General features: G+C 36.5%; 1 protein-coding gene across 10 annotated transcripts in view; it reads right to left on the bottom strand.

Annotated features, from left to right (window-relative positions):
• Positions 1–25240, bottom strand: part of GPC5 (glypican 5) — a 596960-nt gene that overhangs the window by 209431 nt on the left and 362289 nt on the right. The window contains exons 8-9 of one of the 10 annotated variants that reach the window (XM_063149525.1): positions 21678–21694; positions 15553–15664 (exon numbers count right to left, since the gene is read on the bottom strand). The exons of the other annotated variants lie outside the window; for them this stretch is intronic. Coding sequence (XP_063005595.1) covers positions 15620–15664; positions 21678–21694 — 62 coding nt within the window. The 3' untranslated portion in view covers positions 15553–15619. Of the gene's footprint in view, positions 1–15552; positions 15665–21677; positions 21695–25240 lie in introns of those variants that run through there. 10 annotated transcript variants of the gene reach the window in all.

Raw genomic sequence — 25240 nt, 5'->3', positions numbered from 1 at the left:
TATTCTTTGGGGTTACAGTGTTTTCCTGAGAGATATAGAGATAATTTTGTGTGTCTTGATTTTATTATCTCACCTGCTTCTTCTTAATTTCATTCTATTTCTTTCCTCTTTTTTATTATGTATTAGAAAAAAAGTAATACTCTTTGTATTATGTGCCCAGAACATTAACAGATGCATTCAGAACTCTTTTTACAGCACCTTAAGGATTAGAGAGTATTTTATTCCTATTTTAAAAACAATTCTTTCAATATCTGGCAGATATTCTGCTGATCAGATTCCAACAAGATGAATAAAAATATTCCCTCTGTTGCAATGACTTACAAGTTTTATCTCCTAACTCAATAAACTCAGAATATATCCTATACGTTACTGAACATCAGTGAGTTGTATGCTATGAAATGTTTTCTCCCTGCTAGTTTTATATTATCCAGTTTAGAGATACGAAATGTTGAATTTTACCAGCCTGTTGATTTTTACTTTATTTAAACTAAACAGTGTACTTGACAAGTATAATGTTGGAAAATTTGGAGACCTACTTTTAAAGGCTAACGGTAACCTATAAGATTTATAAGTAAAATGGGAAAGAGGGCTGCTATACTAAAAATGTTTTTCTATATGTCTATCTATCTATCTATCTATCTATCTATCTATCTATCTATCTATCTATCTATCTATCTATCTATCTATCCATTTATCCATGTTTGTGTTTATGTAAGTCTATATTGAGATCACTGTATGGTGATTTCTAAACCTAATCAGAGATAGTATTTTAATTTCAAATTTAACCTCCCTTAAAAATCTGCTTAGGAAGTGATATTTTGTGATTACCCAATATGCTAAAATAGTTCACAAAATGATGGATTTTTCACATAGGGATATTTTAAAAATTGAATTGTTTCACAAGATATCTGCATAGGGTGATTAACTTGTTCAGCATTACCTTTGAAACACTTGTTTATATTCCTTAGAATAGTAGCACATAAAAAAAAAAAGAATCTGGCAGTTATATAAGAGCCTGGAAATCTGGATGCCTCAACTTCAATTTCCAGCTATCACATCTCTAAGGCTGATTGCTGGGATCTTGTCCATTGTCCATTATGCAACAGAAAAAAAAATTAAGAAAAAGTTCAATAAATTCACTCATTTCCAATTTCAGAGAAATTATGTTAGTAAGAATTGCAGTTTGGTACGGCCCATCTTGATCCCTGGAGAGGTAATCAAACAACTAATCCTGGAAACCAATCTGACAACCTTCTATGAGTTCTATAAGTTATTGGCAGTTAAATGGGCACAAACTAAAACACAGAATGCTCTCTCTGAACATCAGGAAACGCTTTTTCACCATGGAGGGGATCAAGCACTGGCACATGTTTCCAGGGAGATTGTGGAGTCTTCATCCCTAGAGATATTCAAAAACTGTTTGGACATGGTCCTGGACAGTTGATTCTAGGTATCTCTGCTTCAGCAGTGGGGTCGGTCCAAATGACCTCCTTAGGTCCCTTCCAGCTTCAACTATTCTGACAAAATAGTTTAGTCTAACAGTGGAAAAAAAAAATCTGTTTATATTAATTTACTTCTCTCTACCCAGCTGATCTCCATGTTACAGCCAGCCTTGTTTCAGTCCATCAAGATTTCTGTAAAGACAGGTGTGTCTAGAACACAGCATTTGTACCACAAAGTCCATTTGTAAGTCTTCCTTTCATTGAGGTCTGTCCACTTATACAATTAGATTTTGTCAGAAATTGGTCAGTTTTCCTAAACCTCCCAGTTAAGGGTTAGCAGAAGAGTTCTGAGATCCAGCATATCTCACTAGTTTTTCCTTCTCACTCTTTCACTGTGAGATGATATTCCAGATGCCTGAAAGATAGATTACTATTAGCTTCGGGTTTTTTCAAAGCCGTTTTACTTGACTTCAAGCCAGGATGGAACTGAACTGAAGGAGGAACTAGTGCATTCCAACAGGTAATCACATAATAACAATAAAAACAATATTAACAATAAAAACAATAACAACAATAACAACAACAAAAATAATAATAATTACAATAATTGATGATGATGAAGATGATGGTAAAAACTAGACTGGAGCTAGACTTCATTAAAACCCCTCATATATTTACAATGCTGGTCCTGGAAAACAAGTGTTTTTCTCCTCAAATCCCACCAAGCCGCACTACTTGCTCCAAAACAAAGTAGCACCTCAAAAGGGTCAAAAGAGTGGTTGCTGTCAGGTGCAAAAGAATGTTTAGATGGCTCGCGACTCTCAACCATCTGTGAATAAAAGGGGAAATTCTTCACTCATTTTGTAAGAGCTCCTAAAGAAGCACTTTTTATACTATAGCTCTAGAAATGAAGTTTAAAATACATTTTACTTTAATATAAATTTGCTCACTTAACTACTGCTGACCTGGACTGGATTTCATGAAGAGCCCTACAGATAGTGGCAGCATGTTCTCCCATCACTGGCCTCTTGGATCACCCAAGGAGTCTACTTCTTCCAAACCACAATATTCCAAAAGATCTCCTAATCCAATTTTAGATGTTCTGTAAATAAATAATCTTTTTTCTATAGGAAACAGATGAGCAGATTATCATGCATCTGCTTATTTTCATATGTGAAATTCTTAACTGTACCTACTACTTGACCGCACACTTGAATTCATCTGTGAAAATATAGTGATGCTATTTACCCAAGAGAACCATTTACTCTAGTCTCCTTAAAATAAACATTACAGGAAGATCCCTGGTGTTTTCTCACTGAGAAACGTACATAATTTATAACATATGTAGTTTCTATATAAGGTACTGCATTCAAGATGGATCAAAACTGAAATAATAATGAATTATTTTGCACCTGAAGATTCAACGACTGCTCATGCAAAAAAATAACTCCATGATTTGTAGATAAACTGTTTACCTCTTTGTTTTATTTAGGTGTGTTCAAGTTTACTATTTGACATTAATGTCATCTGTCAATCTATTCTATGACTATCAATGTAGAAATATACTTTTAATTTTCTGCCTTGTTCTAGAAAGATGAGTTTCCTTCAAACTTGCACTCGTGTTACTATGAATTCTGCTCTACTATTTCAGTTTAAAGTTAAAAATACATTGAGCATTTTTTTTCAAGCATTTTGTCTCCTCCTATTTCATCCCTTTGATTCTGCAGCTGGAATAGCACAATCTTGGTTGTGTGTATAGACCAGGGGATGGAGGCTGGAAAGCAGTGCTATGGAAAGGGGCGTGGAGGTCCTGGTTGATGGCAAGACAAACATGAGTCAGCAGTGCCCTGGCAGCCAGGAGGGACAAACCTGTCCTGGGATGCATCAGGGACAGCACTGAGAGCCGGGCAAGGGAGGAGTTTGTCCTGCTCTGCTCCGCACTGAGGGCAGTTTTGGGCACTGCACTATAAAACAAAGACATTAAGCTATAGACAGTGTCCAAAGGAGGGCAATGAGGACCGTGAAGGGTCTGGAGGGGAAGCCAAATGAGGAGTGGGTGAGGTTACTTGGACTGTTCAGCCTGGAGGAGACTGAGGAAAGACCTCACCGTGATCTTCAACATCTTCACAAGGGGAAGTGGAGGGGCAGGGAGTGATCTATTAATTCACATGACCAAATAAATAAATAAATTAATAATCACTCTGAAGTTCATGTTCCAATGTACTGCCCTATTTCAGAAATTAGATTTATGGATTTCAAAATACAGACTATATATCACCATTTTACTACCCTGCCCTTCCCCCCCCCCCCCCCCCAATTCTTTCTGTTGGGAATTTAGCTGACTAGAGACTGGAAAAGTACAAGGCCATGGCTAATTCCAGGTCCTGCACCTGCAAGGTGGCGCGTCCTTGGGCCTAGTTGGGTATGATGATGGGTGGACAGAGAGACGTGGGAAATGAGGAATGCAGACCCAGGGGAACGAGGAAGAGTTGATGGTATAGTTTAACCAATGGATCGCTTGGCTTGCAGAGTATTTGTAAGCTTATTGCTTGCTGTATGGGTGTCTGATGCCCTCTCCAATAAACGGAGCTTGCTGATCTCTCATATTGAGTGTCCGAGTCTCCCCTCACCGACAAATAGCTCATCCCCGACAACAGACCTTTCTGCAACACTTTCTAGTGGGTAATTAAATTGCACATAATATACTTTTCATTTCACAGTAGATGCCTCTCTAGGAACAGTGTAACAAGTACTTGGTATCTATTCAGCCTCCTAGACCTTGCTGTTATCTCATTCCTATTTTCCTCCACAGTCACAATAAACAGAAGAGTAATGCATCCCAATTTTTGGTAAAAGAAGCATGATCTCAGCACTCTGTTAAATCCTCATCATTGTAAGAAGCTTGCTCATTCCACTGAAAGACAATGCACAAGTTTGCAATTTTTCTTTTGTGCGCAATGAGGGGAATGTGGCACACAGCAAATGCTTCTGCTAAATCTCAACAGAAGCTTCCAGAACTAGCTCTAACAAATTTACAAAAGAATACTACATAAAAAATCATTCTGAATCTGCTTTTCTTCTTGCAGTTGTACTCCCTTGAACGAAGACTATGGGCAAAGACAAAGTTTCATTTTTGTATGAAACTAGCTGTAAAGGTCCGCCCACATCTTGATGTGCAGTGTTACCATCTCAGTGATCCTTTTCCCAGTCTTTTGAGTAGCCCTGCATACCTGAGATAAATGTCATTTTTCATGAAGCTTAATAGTGCAGGTTACAAAACATATTTATTCTCCTTCCACAGGCACTGAAAAGTAATTCATGTATGTCAATATTTTATATTATATCAAAGAGCGCCCAAAACATCTGACTGCAGAGAATGGTATGGTTTGATCAACTTCTGTTACCAAAAAATTCCCCATACCCACCCCCAGGTACCCTGAAAAAAGGCTTTGGACTGGATTTAGCAGCGGTAATGTACTTCATGCTGACAGGAAGGAAGCCCAATTGGGAAGGATTCATCAGGGGCTGGCAGAAGTCCTGTTTCCAGTTCCAGAGAGAGGTTAATGGGAGCAGTGAGCTGCACTCTCCTAAAGACTGAGCTGTACTTAGCCTCACGATTGGTCTTAAGAACGGAGGAGTTTCAATGGTTGAACTTGATTATCCTGGAGGTCTTTTACAACATTGGCCATTGCATGGTGGCATGACCTGTGAGAAGTCAGCAGGACACTCAGGAGCAGAGGGCATCAAGCACTGTCAGCCAATGAAATGGCTGTTATTAGTGGGCAAATGCAATGTGCACGATGACTGCCTAGCAGAGTTTTCAGTGTTGCTTCTACCGGGGGTGCCTGTAACAGGGACACCAAAGAACCAGGGGATTCGCTACAGGACCAAAGATGAAAAAGATAAATAGACCTGAAGTCTCCCACTCTTCCTTATCGTATTTAGGATTATTAACAGGAGATTGCTGCAAAGCTTTCCATCATCTTTGTGGCTACATTCAGCCAGTGCTGTCCATCAGGTATTTCCACAATAAAAGAAGATAAATTATTTTTTTCCTTGTACAGTTTCACAATCTCAAAATAAATATATTCAATTAAATTCAAAATCTCCATTTTAAAAAACAACATATGGATTTGATGGGTCCTTTTTAGCCCAAAAGTTTTTTAAATATTCATTGAGGTATAAGTCAAAAGACTCTGCAGTTACCACCAATAAAAAAGAATGACAGAGCAAAGAGAATTCTTCAGAGCAATACTTTCTTCATGTTTACATGTTTCCCTAAGCATTATATTTTGGCTGTTAGGACAAGCTGTAGAAGCAAAGTAAGAAGTGTAATTTTGCAAGCTATCTCTAATTTTAAAGCTTAGAAAATTACTTATTGCCTCATCTTTGCACTATTTTTAACTCGTTAACTATTTGTTGCTGTTTTTGATAATATATCACATGTATTTATCCCTTCTGGAGCTCATCTTAACATTGTACTGCATTGCTGAGCCTAGCATTATGCAGAAGTGTACTGGATATTAATGAGTTATCATCATTCATTCAGACAAAGCTGATATTATTGCAACATCTAAATTATTCTATCTTTGCATTATGCTCTTTTTATTTCCATTAAAATTCTATGAATCTATGATTATCCAAAAATGTTAAACTGGGATCATGGCCTTAAACTAACGATTCTGCATGATTTTACAGGTTTATACACTAATATCTTCTTTAACATTTAAATTATATAAAATGCACAAAAAAATAGTGGTGAAAACATTAGGTCTTTTAGGACATAGCTAGAAGTCCTAATTCCCAGCTGCAGAAATGTGTTGTCTCATGAAGGTTTCTCCAGAATGTTGTGAATCTGAACTTCCTGTATGCAAAGAAGATTGGCTTCAGCAGAAAATAAAGAGGCAACTCCCATCTACTCCACCCTAACCTAAAGCAGGAGTTTCCAACTGATTTAGGCTCTTGAAAAACTGATGTATCCACAGTTACATTTTGGCAATGTAAGGACCAAAAGACTGCCTTTTTGATGAAGAAGTGTCAGGGAACATAGCTATCTGAATATAGGAGTGAGTTTCAGAGACTTGCAATAGAAATTCAGAGCATAAATCCCAGTGAGCCTCCTTTTCAAGAAAACTCCTCTCTGCTGCCACTTGTGTATCCTTTGTATCATGAGGGCTCTGATGACAGTCCTTGGAACTCTATTTTCCTAGTAACAAGGCAGTATGTTGAGTGTAAGATTGAAATTTCATTTAACATTTTTCACAATCAGCATCTTACATGGACTGTGATGTTATAAAAGGAAGAGAATCAGAATGAGCAGAAAAGGAGCTGATGTCCTGGGAAACAGTTCTAGACATGTGAGGTCTGATTCTCTCAGATATTGAAATGGGGTATATGGGACTTCAATGAAGCAGAGAATTAAGACACACGAAAAAAAATTGTTGTGATCACTGCTCAGCTTTAGAAACTATTTTGAGGCTCTTCCTTCCAACCAATAAATATCAAAATTATTTTGAAGATATAATGATTTCTGACCCAAGAGTCATCCTGTGTGCTTCACTGATTACTTGATGCAGTTATGATAACAGCCTAGACCTCTTAGACTACTGAACATCTATCTGGCTTGAAGTTTTCTATTATCACACAGAGGAAAAGACTTGGAAAGAGAAGACAAACCGTGGTGATTAGGCCAAAGTCTTGGCCAGAAAAGAGCATCAATCAGCAGTTTGTTTCATGCATGTGGATACCTTTATCCCATCTCCTCTCATATTCATTGTCCTCAGTCTAGCTAGACCTCCCCTTTCCTTGCCTTTGGCCTTTCCCATAAGCATTCCACTGTAAAGTTTTGCTCAATCTAACAAACCCCTTCCCACATCCCAGGACAGGTTTTTATGAAAATGCTTTTTACCAGTCAAAAATTTGTGGCTGGACATCCTCAAGGCTTTGGCTCCTTCCAAGGCCTATCAGTCAGCGATCTCAGAGCTCTGGACTTTCCCAGTGACTCTGTTTCATCCTGATACTTAGTTTGTGCATCTGGCTGCTTAATTTATTACTTCACATGGTTCTTTATAATGTGAGTTAAAAAATTCACAAGCTGCCTTGCAAACCAGGTGTCCTTACATTGCCCTTACATTCCCTCACACTCTGAGCATGCACGTCTCTCCATCCAACTGCACAGACTTGATTGTAACTCAAATCACTTAACGTGGGACAGGGTTCAAAGAGAATTCCAATTTAAATAAAGCAGAGCCAAGAAAGTTAGTGAAATAAGCAACACTTTTCACAGGCCCAATATCCATACAAAATGAGAAACCAACTACAGAAGGGTTCCCAGGAGTGAGTACCAATTAATTTGTTAATATCTAAAAGACTTACATTTTTGGAAAGAAAAGCATTGACTCTTTTGTCAAAGACCATTTGGCCAGCAAATCTATGTAACAGGTCACCAATGAACTTTTTCATTTGATCAATAAAGAATTATTATTTTATTTACTTATCTTTTTTTATTGCACATTCATTTTTAGTATGTATCACTTTCATGTAGAACTTTAACAGCAGTGGAAAAAATACGTTTTTTTCCATTTAGGAAAAGGAAAAAAAGAAAATGTCTTTTAAAGAAACAACACCTTTCATGAAAGGTAGTCATTCTATGAGAGTCTGAAGTTTAAACATCTATTTTAAGATGTAAGAAGATAATTAACAATAAATGCACTGCAAAAGACAAAAATAGGGTATTACAATCTCAAGACAAAGGTTTATATAATGTGTAAAACTTTCAAAACATAATCTGTCTTTAAATATGCTGACCATGTGGAATGTGCTCTTTGGTTTCAGCAGCAGTGCTCAGGATTTTCCACTAAAGTTGTAAATGTAGAGATATTTACAATGCCTCCACAATGAGAATTGTTAATTAAAGCTGTTTTTCCTTTAAAAGAACACATATCAGGTTAGAATCGTACAATCATAGAACCGTAGAATTCCATTTGTGTTGGAAGGGACCTTAAAGATCATCTAGTTTGAATCCTCTGCCACGGGCAGGGACACCTTTCACTACACCAGGTTAATGCCCTCTCCAGCCTGGCATTTCCAGGGATGGGGGAGATGAAGGGTCCACAACTCCTTTGGAGAATCTATTCCAGTGTCTCATCACCCTTAAAAGAATTTCTTCCAAATATCTAATCTAAATGTACCCTCTTTCAGTTCAAAGCTGGTTTTGATCTCAAACAGTCTTTGTGCTTATTCATGCTCTAGCAGCTCAAGACTTGGACTCTTCTCATGATGTCTCTGCTGTAATTACTGCAGCAGATATTTTGGTGACCCACTCTGGACCCTCACTTGATACGGACTGAAAAGGTTCAGGTTTCATCTGTGCTCCCTGGTAGTGATTGAAAGTTGGTTTTTGGGACACTTCTGGGGCAGTGAGGTAGATGCCTTCTGGTAGGTGCTAAAAGGGTTGGGTACTGCTAGAAAGTAAGTGGAATGAAGTGGTGGCTGGGACCCAAATGGAAATTTAGTTTTCCAATTTACAGGTCATGCAGGATTTAAGGGAACCAGGTTTAGTCCTTACCTCCTCTATTAACAAGTAGAAAAAGCATCCCAAAACTTCAATTTTTCATCTCAGCTTCAACACTGGAAATGAGTTTTGGCTGGTTTGGGGCTTGGGGTTAGTGTGTGTTCTTGTGTGAATGGCAGCCTCTAGAGAAACCAGAGCACTGGCTTCAGGCTAATCTGGGTGCTGACCACATGCCATGATCTGGTGGATGACTGGGTGAGGAGGCCTTTCCTCTGATTAAAGAGAGATCCAAGACAATGTGGTTTCATGTGTGTCTAGGGTCAACAGACAAGAAAAAGCTTCTTACAGCACTCAAGCTGATACTCATTACAACCCTAACAAAATACTTACGTGAGGGAAAAATACATTCAAGTAAAGGGTACCTTTCCACATTCTTTTCAATAACCAAGCTAACACATGCAACATGGTTTAGAGGATATATGGAGGAAATTCTAAAGGAGGAAAATTAGCTAGAGAAACAAAATATACAAAATCTACCGGTCTTCCTGAAAGCAGGTCTGCAGAGATTAAGGCAAACCAAATGTGCCATATTATAGACAAAATATTTAGAAAATGCTCATATTTAAGTATCTGAATGTTCAATTTATGTATTTGGGGTTTTTTTTCATCTTTGATAGCACTTCTTCCATAAAAAAATGAACCTGCTAAATTCTTGACTGCATTAGAAGGTCTTCAAAGCTCTGTTCCCGATAGCAGTTTGGAGAGGGAAAATAATACCATGAGATATCAGCCTACCCTCATACCTGGAAGGAATTGCTTTGACTCTCAGCAAGAAAAAGTATAAATGATTCTGTCTGCAATCCAGGTGTAATCAAGTTCATTTACTCTCTGAAGCCTTGCCTTGGAGAAATACTTTTCTGATGGAGTGCAGCTAATTACATTGGAATTAAAGTGCAATATTTCTGCCTACTAAAGAATTTTAACTCAAACTGAAGTGAGAAAAATTGCCAGATTAAGTAAAATAAACCTGTTGTGGTTCTGTGGGCTGGGCAGAAGAATATTGATGGGCAGCTAGGATCACTTTTTATACATGGTAATTCATCTTAGAAAGGGTAATCCCTAACATCCCATTTTTTTTAACTAGATATGTTCTGAACATATGATAGTCATTATTTTAAGGCCAAACAAGCACTATAGATTTATATGTGTTTCTGAGACTTCAAAAACATGGAAAAACAATCACAAAGTTTAATAGCTGCATTCAGGACACTGATAATTGCTACGACATCTATAAAGATGTGGAAAGAAGGGTACATGAAAAGAGAAACTCATTTGTTTACAATGAAAATTATGGAGAACCATTAATGGTTACATTGCAGTTTCATCTGAGGAAATGAAGTCTTTGATTTATTTAGTATGTATTTGGTGTTAACTCACAAGGGAACTGCATCTCGTGCAAAGCAAATTGCAATGTAAGAAGTTTGGACATACTTTTCCCTGCACTTAATGTGCTATTTCATTATTTGGAACATAAAGTAAAAGTCAATTAGACACTAAAAAAGGAGGAAGGACTTTGAGAAGAAATATTTATCAGCCATTTAGATGGCAAGCTGAAAATACTTAGAGTTCAGACTCAATGGGAATTTATGTTCAAAAATATTTTAACATCATATATTGAGGAAACCCTATACTTCAACTTCTATATGTTTCCTTTATAGGAACTTTTATAGGAAAGAAAATAAAACTGTTTATAAATGTATCACTACTTCAGGTTTTAACATTTTATTTTGATTCCCTTTAAACTGGTTTATTTATACAAACATTATTTAGCTCAGTATGCTCTGTTTATCTCATATAAACACATCTTTTTTTTTTTTTGTGTTTGATATTTTCTGTCTTTAAGCTAACAAATGAGAAATGTTCTTTTCTTCCTTGTTTTTTCACAACTGTTTAGTATACAGTTTCTATTTCATCAATGTCCAAAATCTGAGGATTTTTGGTAGAATTTCTGGGCCATCATTACAAACTTATTTTTGCTCTTTCAGGAAAGATAAAGTTATCTGGAAATAGAAGCAAACAGGTTATGAATGTCATAAGTTGCTAAATTAAGCGTTCTGATGAGGAAAGAAAACTATAATAAGGTCGAACAGGTTAAAACAATGGTTAAAAATACTGTCTCAATATAAGAAGAGAATGCAGACACTTAAGCTCTTACAATTTTCAAAGTTAGAACAAGTATTGAAGAAAAACCCCATAAAGTGTAGTAATATATGAGAAGATACAATATATAGGAATGAAAAATAACACATCAATTAGCTATACGGTGTTTCAGCAATTGGTTATATTGTGTGAAGTATTAAAACCTAGATAGATGGAATTGATTGATCAAAAGGCGAAATTGAACCACTACCAAATTTTCACTGCTAAATTAAAGATTGCCATTTGTCTTCCCTCTATTACTTTTGCAGTCTAAATGCACACAGAGGGAGTCAGAATCTCGGTTTAAACCACTCAAAATAAGACATCATAACCAAATCTTTTCCAATATCTTTTTCATGTGCTGAAAAACTATGAAGTTTGGTGAGCAAAGCTTACAGGAAAAACTCTGCCTAACTAAATTGCTGTAAACCATTTATTATTACTGCAGTAACTAAGAAAAAGAAACAGCAGTGGTAAAAGTATTAAGAAGCTATTAAATCATGTCCCTTCACACGTAATAAGCTCTAAGTATGACGTGAAAATTGAGGTTTTATGAAACATTTACAACTTTTACTCTTGATGGTAGTGCACTGCTATTTCTTACAGAAAATTAGACAGTGGTCAGTGTAAGAAGCATTGCAATAATGAACAGGCTGGGAATATCTGGGAACCTTACTTCTAGTTGGAAAATGCCATGTTTCTTAGTCCTGGGAGCAAAGTCTAGTTAAAACTACTGAAGACAGAATAGGAATGGCAAAAGAGTGAGGCTAGAATGCTCTCCTGAGTGTTGAAAGAGGCAGCTTTTGGACTTTTGATATCACATCTCCAGCACATGCCAAGCAAGCAAGAGTGCTTCCAGTGCCCTTTGTCTCACCTACCCTTTTGAGGCAATTTTAAAATAAAATATTACTCTCCTGCTCTGAAAAGGTTCAAATGCTTACACTCAGGCAAGAAATAAGGGTTATATGTTATCTGCTGAATCAGGTCCCGGGAGAGGTGCTGCAAACACTCCTGTCACCGTCCTCACCATTTCTAATAAACTCATTTCTACAGCTCACTGCTCTATGTTGGATATTGTTAATATTATTCTAACGACTTCCAAAGGCACAGGCAACTCTGCAGCTGCTGCACCCTTCTCGTTTGCATGTGGGAGTGAGAGCAATCTTCCACTGTTTGACCTTGGTGCAGGGTAGGCACATACCATTGAAAAACAGAGATGTGAGGACCAGATGTAGAGTGAACGACTCTTTCTAAGGCAATTGTTGATGGCTATTTCCCTGAAGTTCCTGCAGTGGTGATAAAGTATTACTGAACTGTGGGAAGGACCTGCTTGGTTAAAACATAGGTATTTAAAATTACTTACTAAAGAAAATTCTTAAAGACTAATTGCTCAACAGCATAAGAAATTAAAAAAACCTCTTAACAGTCTTAAACCAAGGTACTCTAAAATGTTTTGGAAGTTATGGGGAAACAAAAGGGTTTACCTTTCAGAATTCTATAGCAAGAGAAGAAGTTTTATTTGAAAACTTTGTTTTCTCTTGCAACACACTTTTCAATAATCTTCTCATCCACCGGGCAGTATCAGTTGCCCATTAACAAGCATTTTATGATAAACAGCTGCACATGAAAACTGAGCTGGATTTGAAGCCAGAGAAGTGGGATAACTGCATTCAGTCTGCAGAAAATAGAAATGAATATTGCCATGTTTTCCGTGGAAAGATGTTACGACAACATATAATATTTTGCCTAAATCCAGTAAATGAACACAACTGGCTCAACTCATCTCAGCAAGGACAAATCAGATATTTCACCCTTCTCAAACCATTTTACATATGCTTGCACATGTCCTGGAACACTGGATTGTGATTAATTATGATTAGTTCAAAACAAGAAATTTAAACAATAATGGTAATTTTTTTATAGAAGATTGCAGGAAATTTTATTTAAAGGCTGCAGCCAAAGGCAACACTGTTGCTATATTCAAGCTTGAAGTTTGTTTCTACCTTTTTGGATTAATTTAATTTGGATTAATTGTGATATGGATTAATAAAGGTACTTGACAAATTAAATTACAAAACATATCACAAAAGCCTGCTGTCATAGTCCTTTTCCTTCTTCTATCACTTAGATTATATCAGACCTAGGGAGAGTCAAACTGTGATGAACCTTGCCTTTTGGAAACTTGAATGCATTCGACTTGCAATCAGTCTGAAGGCCTAATAAACATTTTACTCCTGAAACTGTTCCAAAATGTTAAGAATTTGTAATTACATTTGTCTGGAAGTATTATTATATTGCCAACTGAATAATGTTGACCCAAGTTAGATTTCAGACCCCTTTTACTTTGGGAAAATCTAGAGATACTAAATATAATTGTTAAAGAATATAATTAAATAAGCACATCATTAGATCTCTCCATAGACTTATTTAATTGAATTGAAAAATTCCACATTGAAAAAATATGTAAAAGTATCAGTCACTACAGAAAATTTTAAAAAATTGCCCTGCTATATTGCTGAAAGCTTTATTAATTTTACCAGTTTAAACTTCTAAGCAGAGAACACACAAAATTTTGTTAAAAATTCTCAAATGTGCTCAATGTTTATATAATGATTCCTCTTCACAGATGAAAGAATGAATGGAGAATAAATAAATTGTGACCTTCCTGAAAAACAACTTTACCTTTAAAGATGGATCATGTAGGGTGATGCTTCACTGCATCCAATATATTAATAGTTATTAAGCTGACAGAAAGTCAATTTCACCATAGTTTGTTCTTTACCAGAAAGCAACAGTAAAATGAAAAAAAATAAAAGGAGGGCATTCAATCCATGCTTCCTGTAAATGTCATTGTACATTTTAATAGAAAAAAACCTCTTCATAGACATTAATGAATAAGCTGTACATAAAATTTATGAAACCCAAACCCTATATATATTCCTATCATGTACTGCTCAGGCATTGACTGATTTTGTAGTGCAGTGATCCTTTGAAGTCATGCAGGACAAGTGTGTCAAATAGCCAACAGTTCCTGATAGGAGTAGGATTTCTGCCACTCCTAAAGCAGTACTGGCAGAACATGAAATCATACAGTCATCACTACTATACAGCTATTTAGAAATAAATTATTATAAAGGACAGCTAATATAATTTTCTATGGCATACTAGTTATTGCATACTAATAAGGATATATGAATAAATAACGTTTGACAGAAAACAAAAGCTTAAGCCTTAAAGACAGCAAAAAATTCCAAATTAATATGCTAAAAAGATACACCATAAATGTAGAAAATGAGGCATTTTGGATTCTGGAAATGAAAAATACCAGACAGATTTACACAAGGATTGATTTATATTATTTTTACTGTACCTATTGTGAGTAAATACTGAATATATTTTCAGCCGCTCAGTTATTTTAACTGACTGAACATATGCAGTGCAACAAGAAGCTGTTACATGACATGGTCATGCAATTATCTAGTGTATTTTATTAAACTGCAGTTGCACATTAGGAAGCCACTACAATTTAAAAAGTGATAGCAGGAATCAGGCACTGAAATTCTGATCCCCCTTCAACTTTGCCTAAAATGATAATCTGAAATGAATCCTCTGTGCCTGATGGTGAAACACCAGTGTTTTCACAACTCGGCCATCTCAGAGTTGTTTGCTTCTAATGAGATGAGTAACACAAGCTGTTCACAGAGATTTTAAGAGCTGAGCTTTTCCATATGGAAACTTTAATGTGCAATCTAAATGCACCTTGGTGAACATTGGTGTTGCAGGGGGTCCAGAAATGCCTTACAGAGAAGGGATAGAGAACTATTTCTCAATTCAGTATGAATAAGCACTCCATAAATCTTCTTTTTGTTCACAGAGCACAGGCATTTCTAGAGTCAGAGCCAAAGCGATAAACACTGTCCTAAATGTTATTTCATAAGTGTTACTTGGAAATTTACTCTTTCAAGACTGCTTTTTTGTGCAGACTTTAAACTGCTTATGTATTAGAGAAATATCCTTATATGGCAACTTAAATTAAACACAGATTTATAATTTTTTTAGTCTAAAAATACAGTGCAATGGAGTGACTTGCAAACAGAATAACACAGGACATAATAAAGAAGATACATAACAAGTTCACTGAGACAAATGGCACTTAAAATCTTGCAAAGACTATGAAAAGTGAAAAAATCCTCTGGTGTTAGTATTTCAAAAAAGGGCCAAGCAATTATTTTAAACAATCAAACAGTTTGTTTTCTGTTAAGAGTTATTTATTTCATATACCCTTGTAAATGTGCAGCAACCTTCTGCAGAGGACCATACTTCAGAATGATTTTTCTCAAACATTTTGAGTATTGCTACAGGAGAGGTGATCAAAAGTGAAGGGTCCCGTGGAGGTGGGGCAGCGCTGTTCTGATCCAGCTTCCTGCTGTGCTTTGATACTGGGACTCATTCCCATCCTCCCATGTCATGTCCTGGAGAAGGGCTGGCTGTGCAAGATACAAGATAACACCTGGAAAGTCAAATTTACGTAAGAGGCCTGCACCAGGTTAACTATAAAAAGACAGATTAGAAAGATCTTGCTGTTTAGGGTCTCTGGCATCTCTTTTTTCCTCTCTTCTCTGCTCTTTTGCTTTTTTCATCTCATTGTTTGCCCCAGCACTGGATCATCCAGGTCGGGATCATCCAGGCAGCAGCACCAGTGGAGGATCTAAGGACTGGTGCTATTGTTTGTTTTTTTCCTTGCTTTGCCCAAGCAAAGCACAACCATCATATTCTATTCCATATTCCATGTTAAATCTCTGCTGTGGGAGTGGGGAGTACACTGCTTGTGTGAGGGTGTGTTGCGGCTTGCGAGCCAGACCTGTGAGGCGTTTCTGGTGTGAGCTGAAAACTTTTTGAAGTGTAGTTGGCAAAATAAAGGGCTTGCTATCTGTCACCTGTGGAATTCTACTGTATGAATTTACAGGCTTGTTAGCCAGCACCTTCTCAGTCTAAATAGAGGGCTGATTGCCAAAGTTTTGGTGACTGTAAAATAAAACAAGGCTTCCCAGACACATTTTTTTGTTCAGCCTCATAAGAATTTACAAAGAACACCACAACCCCTACCTGTGGTTCATGACTCTCACTGGTAGGACAAATGATAGTAGCTGTTTTTTATAAGAGCTTAATTGTTGATATAATTTTATAGCACTCTATTAGGTATAAGGTGTGCTAGAAGATGAAAGCCTGTAAAGGGACTAGGAAAAAGACCTGTTCTAATAGAGTTTTCAGGAAAATGCCACAAAAGTGAAGTTAATCTAGGAATTCCAGTAAGAGATGCAATCATCTTACTTAAGGGAACACTTTGGTATGGGGTCTATAATGAATCAAAAAGTTTATAAAGCATTGCTAGCATGTAGATTTGAATTCAAAACTGTTTGATGAGACCCCTGGAAAAAGACAATAAATTATTTTCACATTGAAATGAGTGTAGCTAATATTTCCCCTACAAAAGCACAACATATCTGAGATAGCAATTAAATACTGTGTATCTGATCTGGTTCTCCATTACACTTGAGCAGCACAGGTAGAAACCTGTACAGTACATACAGCCCCCAGGATTTCTCTGTGATTTCACCTACTCTCTGCTACACAATGAACTTATGAGGTTGAAAATTATTCTTTAAAGAATAATTTAACTACAGCCTCAAATTTTCATTCTATAGTGAGAGTTAATTAAAAATCTATTATTGCTGATTTATTGAAAATATGAGTACTACTAGTTTTTTTCTTCATTTCATTTGATCTGTCTAAACAGGTAGATTACACATCAAGAAGACACCTGGGTGCTATAGGTATGCAAATCTTTCCCTACAGGGAATTGTTTGGTTAAGTTTCCCAGCAATCATTCTTATGATTGAAGACATTTAACATTTTTGATTAAATCACCTTGGCACAAAGACCAGGAATGTATTCATGAGGTCTGCTGATGACATTCTCATCACTATGGAGGACTGGAACTTCTCAATAAAGAAGATCCAGAAATAACTGGATCTTTCTGATGTATGAATAACAGTAATTGTATGAAAATCATCAATGGTATAGACTGACTGAAATAAGTAGGGACTGAAGAGAAACAAAAAGAACTGTTTCTTGGGTTGGTTAACTACAATAACCACGAACCATCAAATAAGGCAATGGTGGAGGACAGCGTTGTGCTGGCTTCATCGCATAAAGTATTTTTAGCACAGTTCTGCAGGGTTTCTGTAAAACCACATTTTGAAAGATACAAATTATTATCTCAGATTGGACTTGATACAAAGACAAATGAAAAAAAGCTGGTACTACCAGTCTATCAGTAGAGGTAGTGAATAGATTTTCACTACAAAGCCAATGCATTGTGAATGGAATATAAGGTAGCCTTTGACTGCCCCCAGTGTCCCAGCTGATTCCCTACTTATCAGGAAGCCTGTTTTCCTCAACATTTTAGGGGTGTTGTTGGGAAAAAATGTATTTTTATACATACAGTTAATTCAGATCAGCAAAGACTTTCGGGTAGGTAGAAAATCTAGGCTTTTAAAAATAGAGATCAATTAAATAAAATACATGCTATTCTGCACAATAATGGTATTTTCTTTATTTTTGCTCATGAAATAAAATGTTATTACCAAGAAGAATATTACCTGTGGTAGGGAAGGTAATATTATTAAGCTGACTTTCATAAAAGTGAATGCTAATTATAGCTGTTAATCCAATGAGACACATTTCAGAGGTGTGCATAATCACTACAAATTTCACCTTTCTGTGAATATATAATGAAGCATCAGAGACTTATTTCTAAGCATATCAACTTCTGTCAAGAGATTTTCATTACATCAAACATTGATTAAGCTAAACTTAGGTCTACCACACAAGCGATGGCTTTGAAGTGCTGGTAGGCATCATTTAAAATGTATCTTTGCAGAGACCTCTATTACAGTGTGTGAAAAGGAAAGAAGGGAATATTGTCAACTTGCATAATGTACTTTAAAATTAAAAAGTAGAAACTTTTGTGATTTTTGTTAATTTGAAATCTGGAGACTGTGGGGAAGCAAGGATAAGCAATGGAGGTAATTATAATTAATGCCTTTGACGGTTGTTGTTCTTAATAATAGAAAGCTTCTGTTAACAAACTGTGATAAACTTGTCATGCTGTTAGGATGCATGTGGGATCTTGTGTGGAAAAAAGAGCTAACACATGTACATCCCCTGTATATACAGAAGAACATATACACACTTTACATATACATACTCTGATACAGGGTAATTCTTCCCTGTAAAGAGAAATTCTTCAGTAGTTTATGCAAGTTTTATATTACAGACTTAGACAAATGCTATCCTGGTAATCTGGTCTCATCTGTGCTACAGTGTGTACATTTCTGTCACAGCAAGTTCTGTTTATTCATTTGCTGAATAAAATATATGAATATGTGTATTCCAACATGCTGCACTGCATCTTTATCTGGTCCTGCCAAAATGTACTGCAGCACATTTTCAGGACTGTGCTACGCTATATTTGAAATATTATCTTTCTGTTTTACATAGGCTGGTTTTGAGTGGGACAGAGCTAATTTTCTCCATAGTAACTGATATGGGGCTGCTTTGGATTTGTGTTGCAAACAGTGTTGATAACTCAGGGATCTTTCAGCTGTTGCTGAGCAGTGCTTGCACAGGCAGGGCCTTTTCTGCTCCTCACCCTAACTCCATCAGTGAGCCATCTGTGGCTGTGTGGGGACACTGGGAGGGGACAGAGCTGGGGCATCTGATCCCAGCTTATGAAAGGAATATCTAACACCATATAGTGCCATGTTTAGCATATAAAGATGGGGTAAAAAGAAAAAAGGAAGTGATAGTTTTGAGTGATATTGGTTTTTTTCCAAGTCACCATTATGTGTGATGAAGCTAGGCTTTCCTGGGGACGGCTGAATGCCTGCGTGCCCACTGCAAGTAGAGAATGAATTATTCAGTTTACAGTAGATTGTACTGTTGTAGTCAGTATAAGTACCCAAAGAATACAAAAATGGTACTCAATATTTCATTAATGCCCAGAGAGCCTTCTGTCTCCACAAGCAATAAATCTTTTGAAAGAAAACAGAATAATTCTTCAGTTTGTAGGAGGATCCTGTGTTAAGTTAAGCTCATTTCTCACAGCACTGAGACACCATCTTCTTCCACTATTTCTAATAGCAGTTTAGAACACTATATCTTCCAGGAGCCATTGCTCCAAATTTTATTAAAAGCCTTTTTAACACAGTACTGTGCTTTGAGGAGTCTGATAGTTCTCAGTACAGTCAAGGGAAAACCGAGGTGTTCAAAATAAAGCATACAAAGCAGCTACTGTCAGGGTGTGGCCTCATATATTATTTTTCACATTGAGTAAGATTACAATTTTCTAGCCCTTTACTGTCACTATCCCTCTGAACCATCGCATCACCACTTCATAAAACTCCATGCACAAGTTTTCAAGTACTTGGTCCTGTTTGGGTTCCTGTTGTAGTCCAGCCCCTGGTGTTCTTATAGCCCTGATCAGCTGTCAGGGAGAAATGCAAAGGTAACTCTGAGGGATACAAACAATGTAACTGAGGAGCTGCACACTCCAGGTTAACTCTAAGCCCAGTAGTGTTAAGGAGGTTCATTTTGCAGCTTCCAAGGAAGATTCATGGGATGAAATACACATCCTAGCTCACTCCAAAGGCTCCTTCCTCAGACAATGGAGAGAAGTGTTTTCAACTAGGAAATTATGCACTTCAGCTCCAGGGACTCAGTCAAATTGCCTAAACAAGTCTGCTGAAATTTGAGCTAGGATATCCCACATGGTCTTCCACTGACGCGCCAGAAGGGAAAAATTCTGTTGCAGAACGTATAATATTGGGGTTGGAGGTCTTTTGGAAGCATCAGGAGAGCAGTTTCAAACATCTGCCAAACCCTAAGTTTTGGATTCCTTAAAGCATCTTAGACACCTTTAAAGCCCTCAAATTAGCCCTAGATGTCTGTATGAGAATAAGATATGCCCTAGCAATGCTTATTCCTTTCCTTAGCAAAGATGTTCAAGGGTAATGAGATCAGATACAGATGACTGGAGTCAAGTGAGATGAATACCACTCTCTATTACTGCGACAACTCTCAGTGGTGATTAGGTACTGCTTTGAAAAACATCAACCACAAAATGTATAGGAGTGCTTCTATTACTCCTCTCCTACCCTGCCTGCAGCTATGCTGTAGCAACCAAAACTGCAGAACTTGCAGGTTATATACTGGGGAAATCATGGGGTCTCTGAATACTCTGGCTTGGGGGCAACTTGTCTCTGATATGGTGCATTTCATAATAGTCATCCTGAAAGTGGCATAAATACCACCCATAGTTCTTTCTTAGGGAAAGGTTCTACTAAACAAACTGAATCTGCAGATATGCAAGAATGGTGTAGACATTTACTAGCAATAGCAAGGTTATAAAAAAATCCAGTCAGAACTTCCCTTTTTCTTTTTCACTCTATCTTTACCTTTTAAAATTAAACCCTATATCAGTAATAAATACAATGCTCTTCACTGCTGCTTTGAATTAGTATTGTAGTTTATTGCAATTGCACTGATCTAACAAGATTGTCTAGCCAGCTGTCAACAAACAACATAGACAGGAGAAAGAAAGGAAATTAAAATTAAGTCAAACAGACACAGTTGAAAAGTGCTAATTAGCATGTCTATAGATAATGCTGTAATTTTTGGTTTTCTACTATTTTTAAGACCATATTAAAACATGTAAAAGGTTTTTGGTCTAAGGACACATTAAAGGGTGACCTGGAGTGGTACAATTATCAGGTCTGTTTGTGCACCTCTGTGAGACAGGAAACCCTGCAGGAACTGAAGCGTGCCAACTAAACACTGTAATGGAGTTCCACGACCTGTATTATGTTTTGGGGATGCAATTTCAGTTTACGAAGTCTGAATGGAAGACCAGATTACTGGGAGAGGTCATGTCTGCTCCATGGAGTGGAACCAGAGCTGAAAAATCATTGTTCAAAGTGGCTTTACATAAGAAAGGCTCCTGTTTGGCAGGACAGTTTCCAGCACTCTAGAACTGCTGCACATGTTCTGCAAAGGCGAAATCAAGAGACTTTCAAAAGAAATTTACAAACAATCTTCATTTCATTGGATTTTTAGAACTGGCATATCTATATAAAGTACTGTCTCTCTAAATTCTTTTTTAAATTATGTAGCTAATGTGGGGAGATTGCAGTTGTAGCCTTACATGCTAGTATTTGCTCATGAAAGTTTTGCTGATGAATTGCTTGCTTATTTCTGTCCTCAGTCCTGCCAATCACAGTCTGGAATAAACATGTACATATTTTTTATTGAAATCTAAAAACATAGTGTAAAATGAAAATTAATCACAAAATTTCCTTCAGTATACCAATAATACACTATTTTAGGATTCAAAGTACAATTAAACTGCTGAAGAAGCTATTGAACAGCAAAACACTTTTTTTTCTTTAACTGAGAGCCAATACCTTAGAGGATAATATCCCTGTTAACAAAAAAAAAAGGGAGATAATTAAAATCTTTATAAAGCATCTGTCATCCAGCTATACTCATTAGGGATTGAAAAACCACACAGATTATAAAACATGAAAAAAAAATTAAATCTGAATTTCTTCCCAAAATAAAACAGAAATATTAAAGAAAAACAGATAATGGTCAAACCTTTGCAAAAAAGCACAGATATATTAAACCAAAAAACCCCAAACCCCAAGCCTATAACTTTGAGTATGGTTCTGATGTGTAAACAAAACAATCACCATGTAACATTTCCTGAGAAAAAAACAGAATGATGAGCTACAGTGTGGATCACAGATTATTGCACTTTAATTTCTAAATGAGCTTAGACATCTGTGAAATTAAAACCCCAGGGCGGACAATTTATGTGACAGTATGTTGAGAAAGGAACAAAGCTTTGAGATGCAAATTCCATCTTTCCATTGCGTCAGACCAGGTAACCTTGCAAACAACCTTCACACAGACCAGTCTTCTCCACTCTGACTGATGTCTCCCATATGTATCTATTTCTCCTCTCCGTTTTCCAATCAAGTTGACAGCAATTCCCAGTTCGTTTTCTAAGGAGACTGATAAAAGCCAGGCTGGACCTGTACCTGTTATTAACCTCTCTTGTACCATTATTACTTATTTTTCTCCTTTGAGATAAGCAGTTACGTTGCACTTGCTGATCTTTGCATGTGATGTGTTATTGCATAAAAACGGTACTGCAAATGTCAGCCTGTTACTGGGTCATTAAAGTCAGGTCATGATATTTGAAAATTTGATGTTCTCAACCTTTTCGGGAATTAACCAACATATATTACAGGATTATTTATCTTTGTTTGTTGTTTTTGTCATGGTTGTTGTTGCTTACATCAATTATTCATGAACACAAGGGCATATATTATGCTATAAAAAGCCATGAAGTCTAATTGATTTATTCATATTATTGAAACTATGATTTAATCATTAATAGTGTTTACATATTTATTTTCACTGGCCAGTTTGGGTCTCCTTCATCATTGTGAAGAAACAATTTTGAGCTTTGTATATGCACAGTTACTCGAATGTCTTCTATACATATACACAATAGCATAAGGTTGAATAAGATGGAAAATGGCCCCAAGCTGCAGCAGGGGAGGTTTATTTTAACACAAGGAAAAATTTCTTCACCAAAATGTTGGAAGATTTCTGGCTGCCCAGAGAAGTGGTGGAGTCACCTTGCCTAGAGGTATTTAAAAAATGGGTAGATATGGGACCTTGTGGGCATGGTTTTCTGGTAGACTTGGCAATGCTGGGTTAATGATTGAATTTGATCTTGAATATATTTTCCAGCTTAAATGATTCTTTGAACCTATTATTCTGTGATATCCTATTTTTCTAAGTGAAAATAAGGCTTTTTGTCCTATCATTAGCATTCCTGAATCTTCTTCAGTTATGTACACCTTCATGTTTGTTAAAAAAACAAGGCTAAATGACAGATATTTCTCATTTTCAATTGTAAACTAAAATATTTGATATAATATGTGTTTGAAAATGGGACAATTTTTGTCCTGATATTTTTCAGATATTAATGAACTGCAAATCTCAGGTAATGTTTAAATACATCATATGATAGGCATTCTAAGATGCCAGAAATTATGGCACTTTCTTATGTAACTGCAGCTCCCAAAACCAAAAATCTATGAAGTTCATTAGTTTTTGTAGGCCCAGTATTATTTTGTGCCAACAGCTGAGGGAAAAAAACCAAAAAAGATAGTATTCAAATACCTGCCATGTTTGTTTTGAATTGGAACCAAAATTCTTCAGAGAAGCCTTTCAGAACAGAAGGTATGAACCCAGACTCCATCTTCTACTCACATAGTATAATTTTCTAAATAAATCAATTCAATATTTTTTTTCTTGACTTCTCTGCATACCACATGGTTTCTCCAGACTTTTGTCTTCCTTTTGGTTATTACATTAAAATTATTCTTTCATAAAGAGCATACAAAGAATATTTTTTGCTAAGTGTATACCTAAAAGTTTACTATAAAAATTTTACTATATATAAATATATTTTAATTCATTCATTCAATATACTTGATGAAAAGATGTCATGTAGAAAGTCTTCTATGAGAACCTTCTTTGATTGCTAGTATAATTTGAGTAAAGTTGCTAAACAGCTCTGTGTAGGTATCTTTTGCTAGATTTTATACATGCATTTGTAGAGCAATAATGCTAACAGCATACTGGCCATCTGTCGTAGACATGTTTTATGGAAAAGCCTTTCCTTAGGATTTTTCCTCCTGAGAAGCTGAGAGGCCTCAGGAACAAAATGTAAACATTGATTATCTGCTGCTGTGGAATGCAACAGGTGCATCTGTGATTGGTCTCATAGCGTTGTTTCTAAATAATGGCCAACCACAGTCAGCTGGCTCGGACTCTCTGTCAGAGACAGAAGCTTTTGTTATCATTCCTTCTTTTTCTATTCCTAGCCTTCTGATGAAATCCTTTCTTCTATTCCTTTTAGTATAGTTTTAATGTAATATATATAATAAAATAATAAATCAAGCCTTCTGAAACACGGAGTCAGATCCTCGTCTCTTCCCCCATCCAAAAACCCCTGTGAACACTGTCACAGCCATCTACTGTCCAGCTTTAAGAAATGAATTCTCATTCTTCAAAACCAAGAAAATACCTTTTTTTTCCTGATATTTTGTTCGTGGATAAATACTCTTGAAAATTTAAGACAACTACCAAAGGAACAAATCACTTTTTACAGTGACAATATTTAAATTCATTTAAATCAGGCTGTTTACAATACCATACTAGAGAAGATGATTTGTGTATCTTTTTCACACTCCTGAGAACCACCACTGAAACAGGGCCATTTTATAAAACATCATTAAAACAATCAGTAGTTTTTAAACTCAAAATAGGAACTGTAAGAATGCATCCTGTCATTACAGCAATCACTCTTGTTTAGGAGAAAAACAGCACAAAGCTGTCAAAACTTGTAAGCAAAATAAGCTGCTAAAAAAAATAAAATCACAGATTAATGATTCTAGCAGTCATGAAGATGTAAGCTCCAGAAGTGATTTATTACCTTTCTGGGGAGGTGAATGGGCAAAGTGTGATAAACTAATTGCAAGTATGGGTATTTTTATGGAAAGCTTTTGCTTCATGTCAGCTCAATATGCTGTTGAATCAGTTGCTGATATGACACAACCGACCAGCAACAGTGAGAGATGCATCAAAAAGCCATTCGCAGAGGGAAATATACTATTCTTCCTGGTAGTCCTGGGGTGGAGAAGCTGACTCCAAAATGCTAGCAGCATGGCTCTTCTGACAAAGCAGAATATGCCTTCACTCCTTCTTCTGGGTCATTTTCTACAGTAAACTTCTTTTGTCGTTTGTTATTGTGTTATTACTACCAAAGCAATCCAAAATCACTGGAATGCTCATTAAAGACATTTGTTTTTCCTTAAGAAACCCTCATTCTTTCATGTTTTTTCGGACCTGTGGACCAAGGCTATATATTTCATGGGTGGCTTGA

Source organism: Melospiza melodia, chromosome 2 (genome assembly GCF_035770615.1).
Source record: "Melospiza melodia melodia isolate bMelMel2 chromosome 2, bMelMel2.pri, whole genome shotgun sequence".
Lineage (NCBI taxonomy): Eukaryota > Metazoa > Chordata > Aves > Passeriformes > Passerellidae > Melospiza > Melospiza melodia.
Note: the sequence above shows the minus strand (reverse complement) of the source record. Positions and strands in the feature narration are given on the sequence as shown.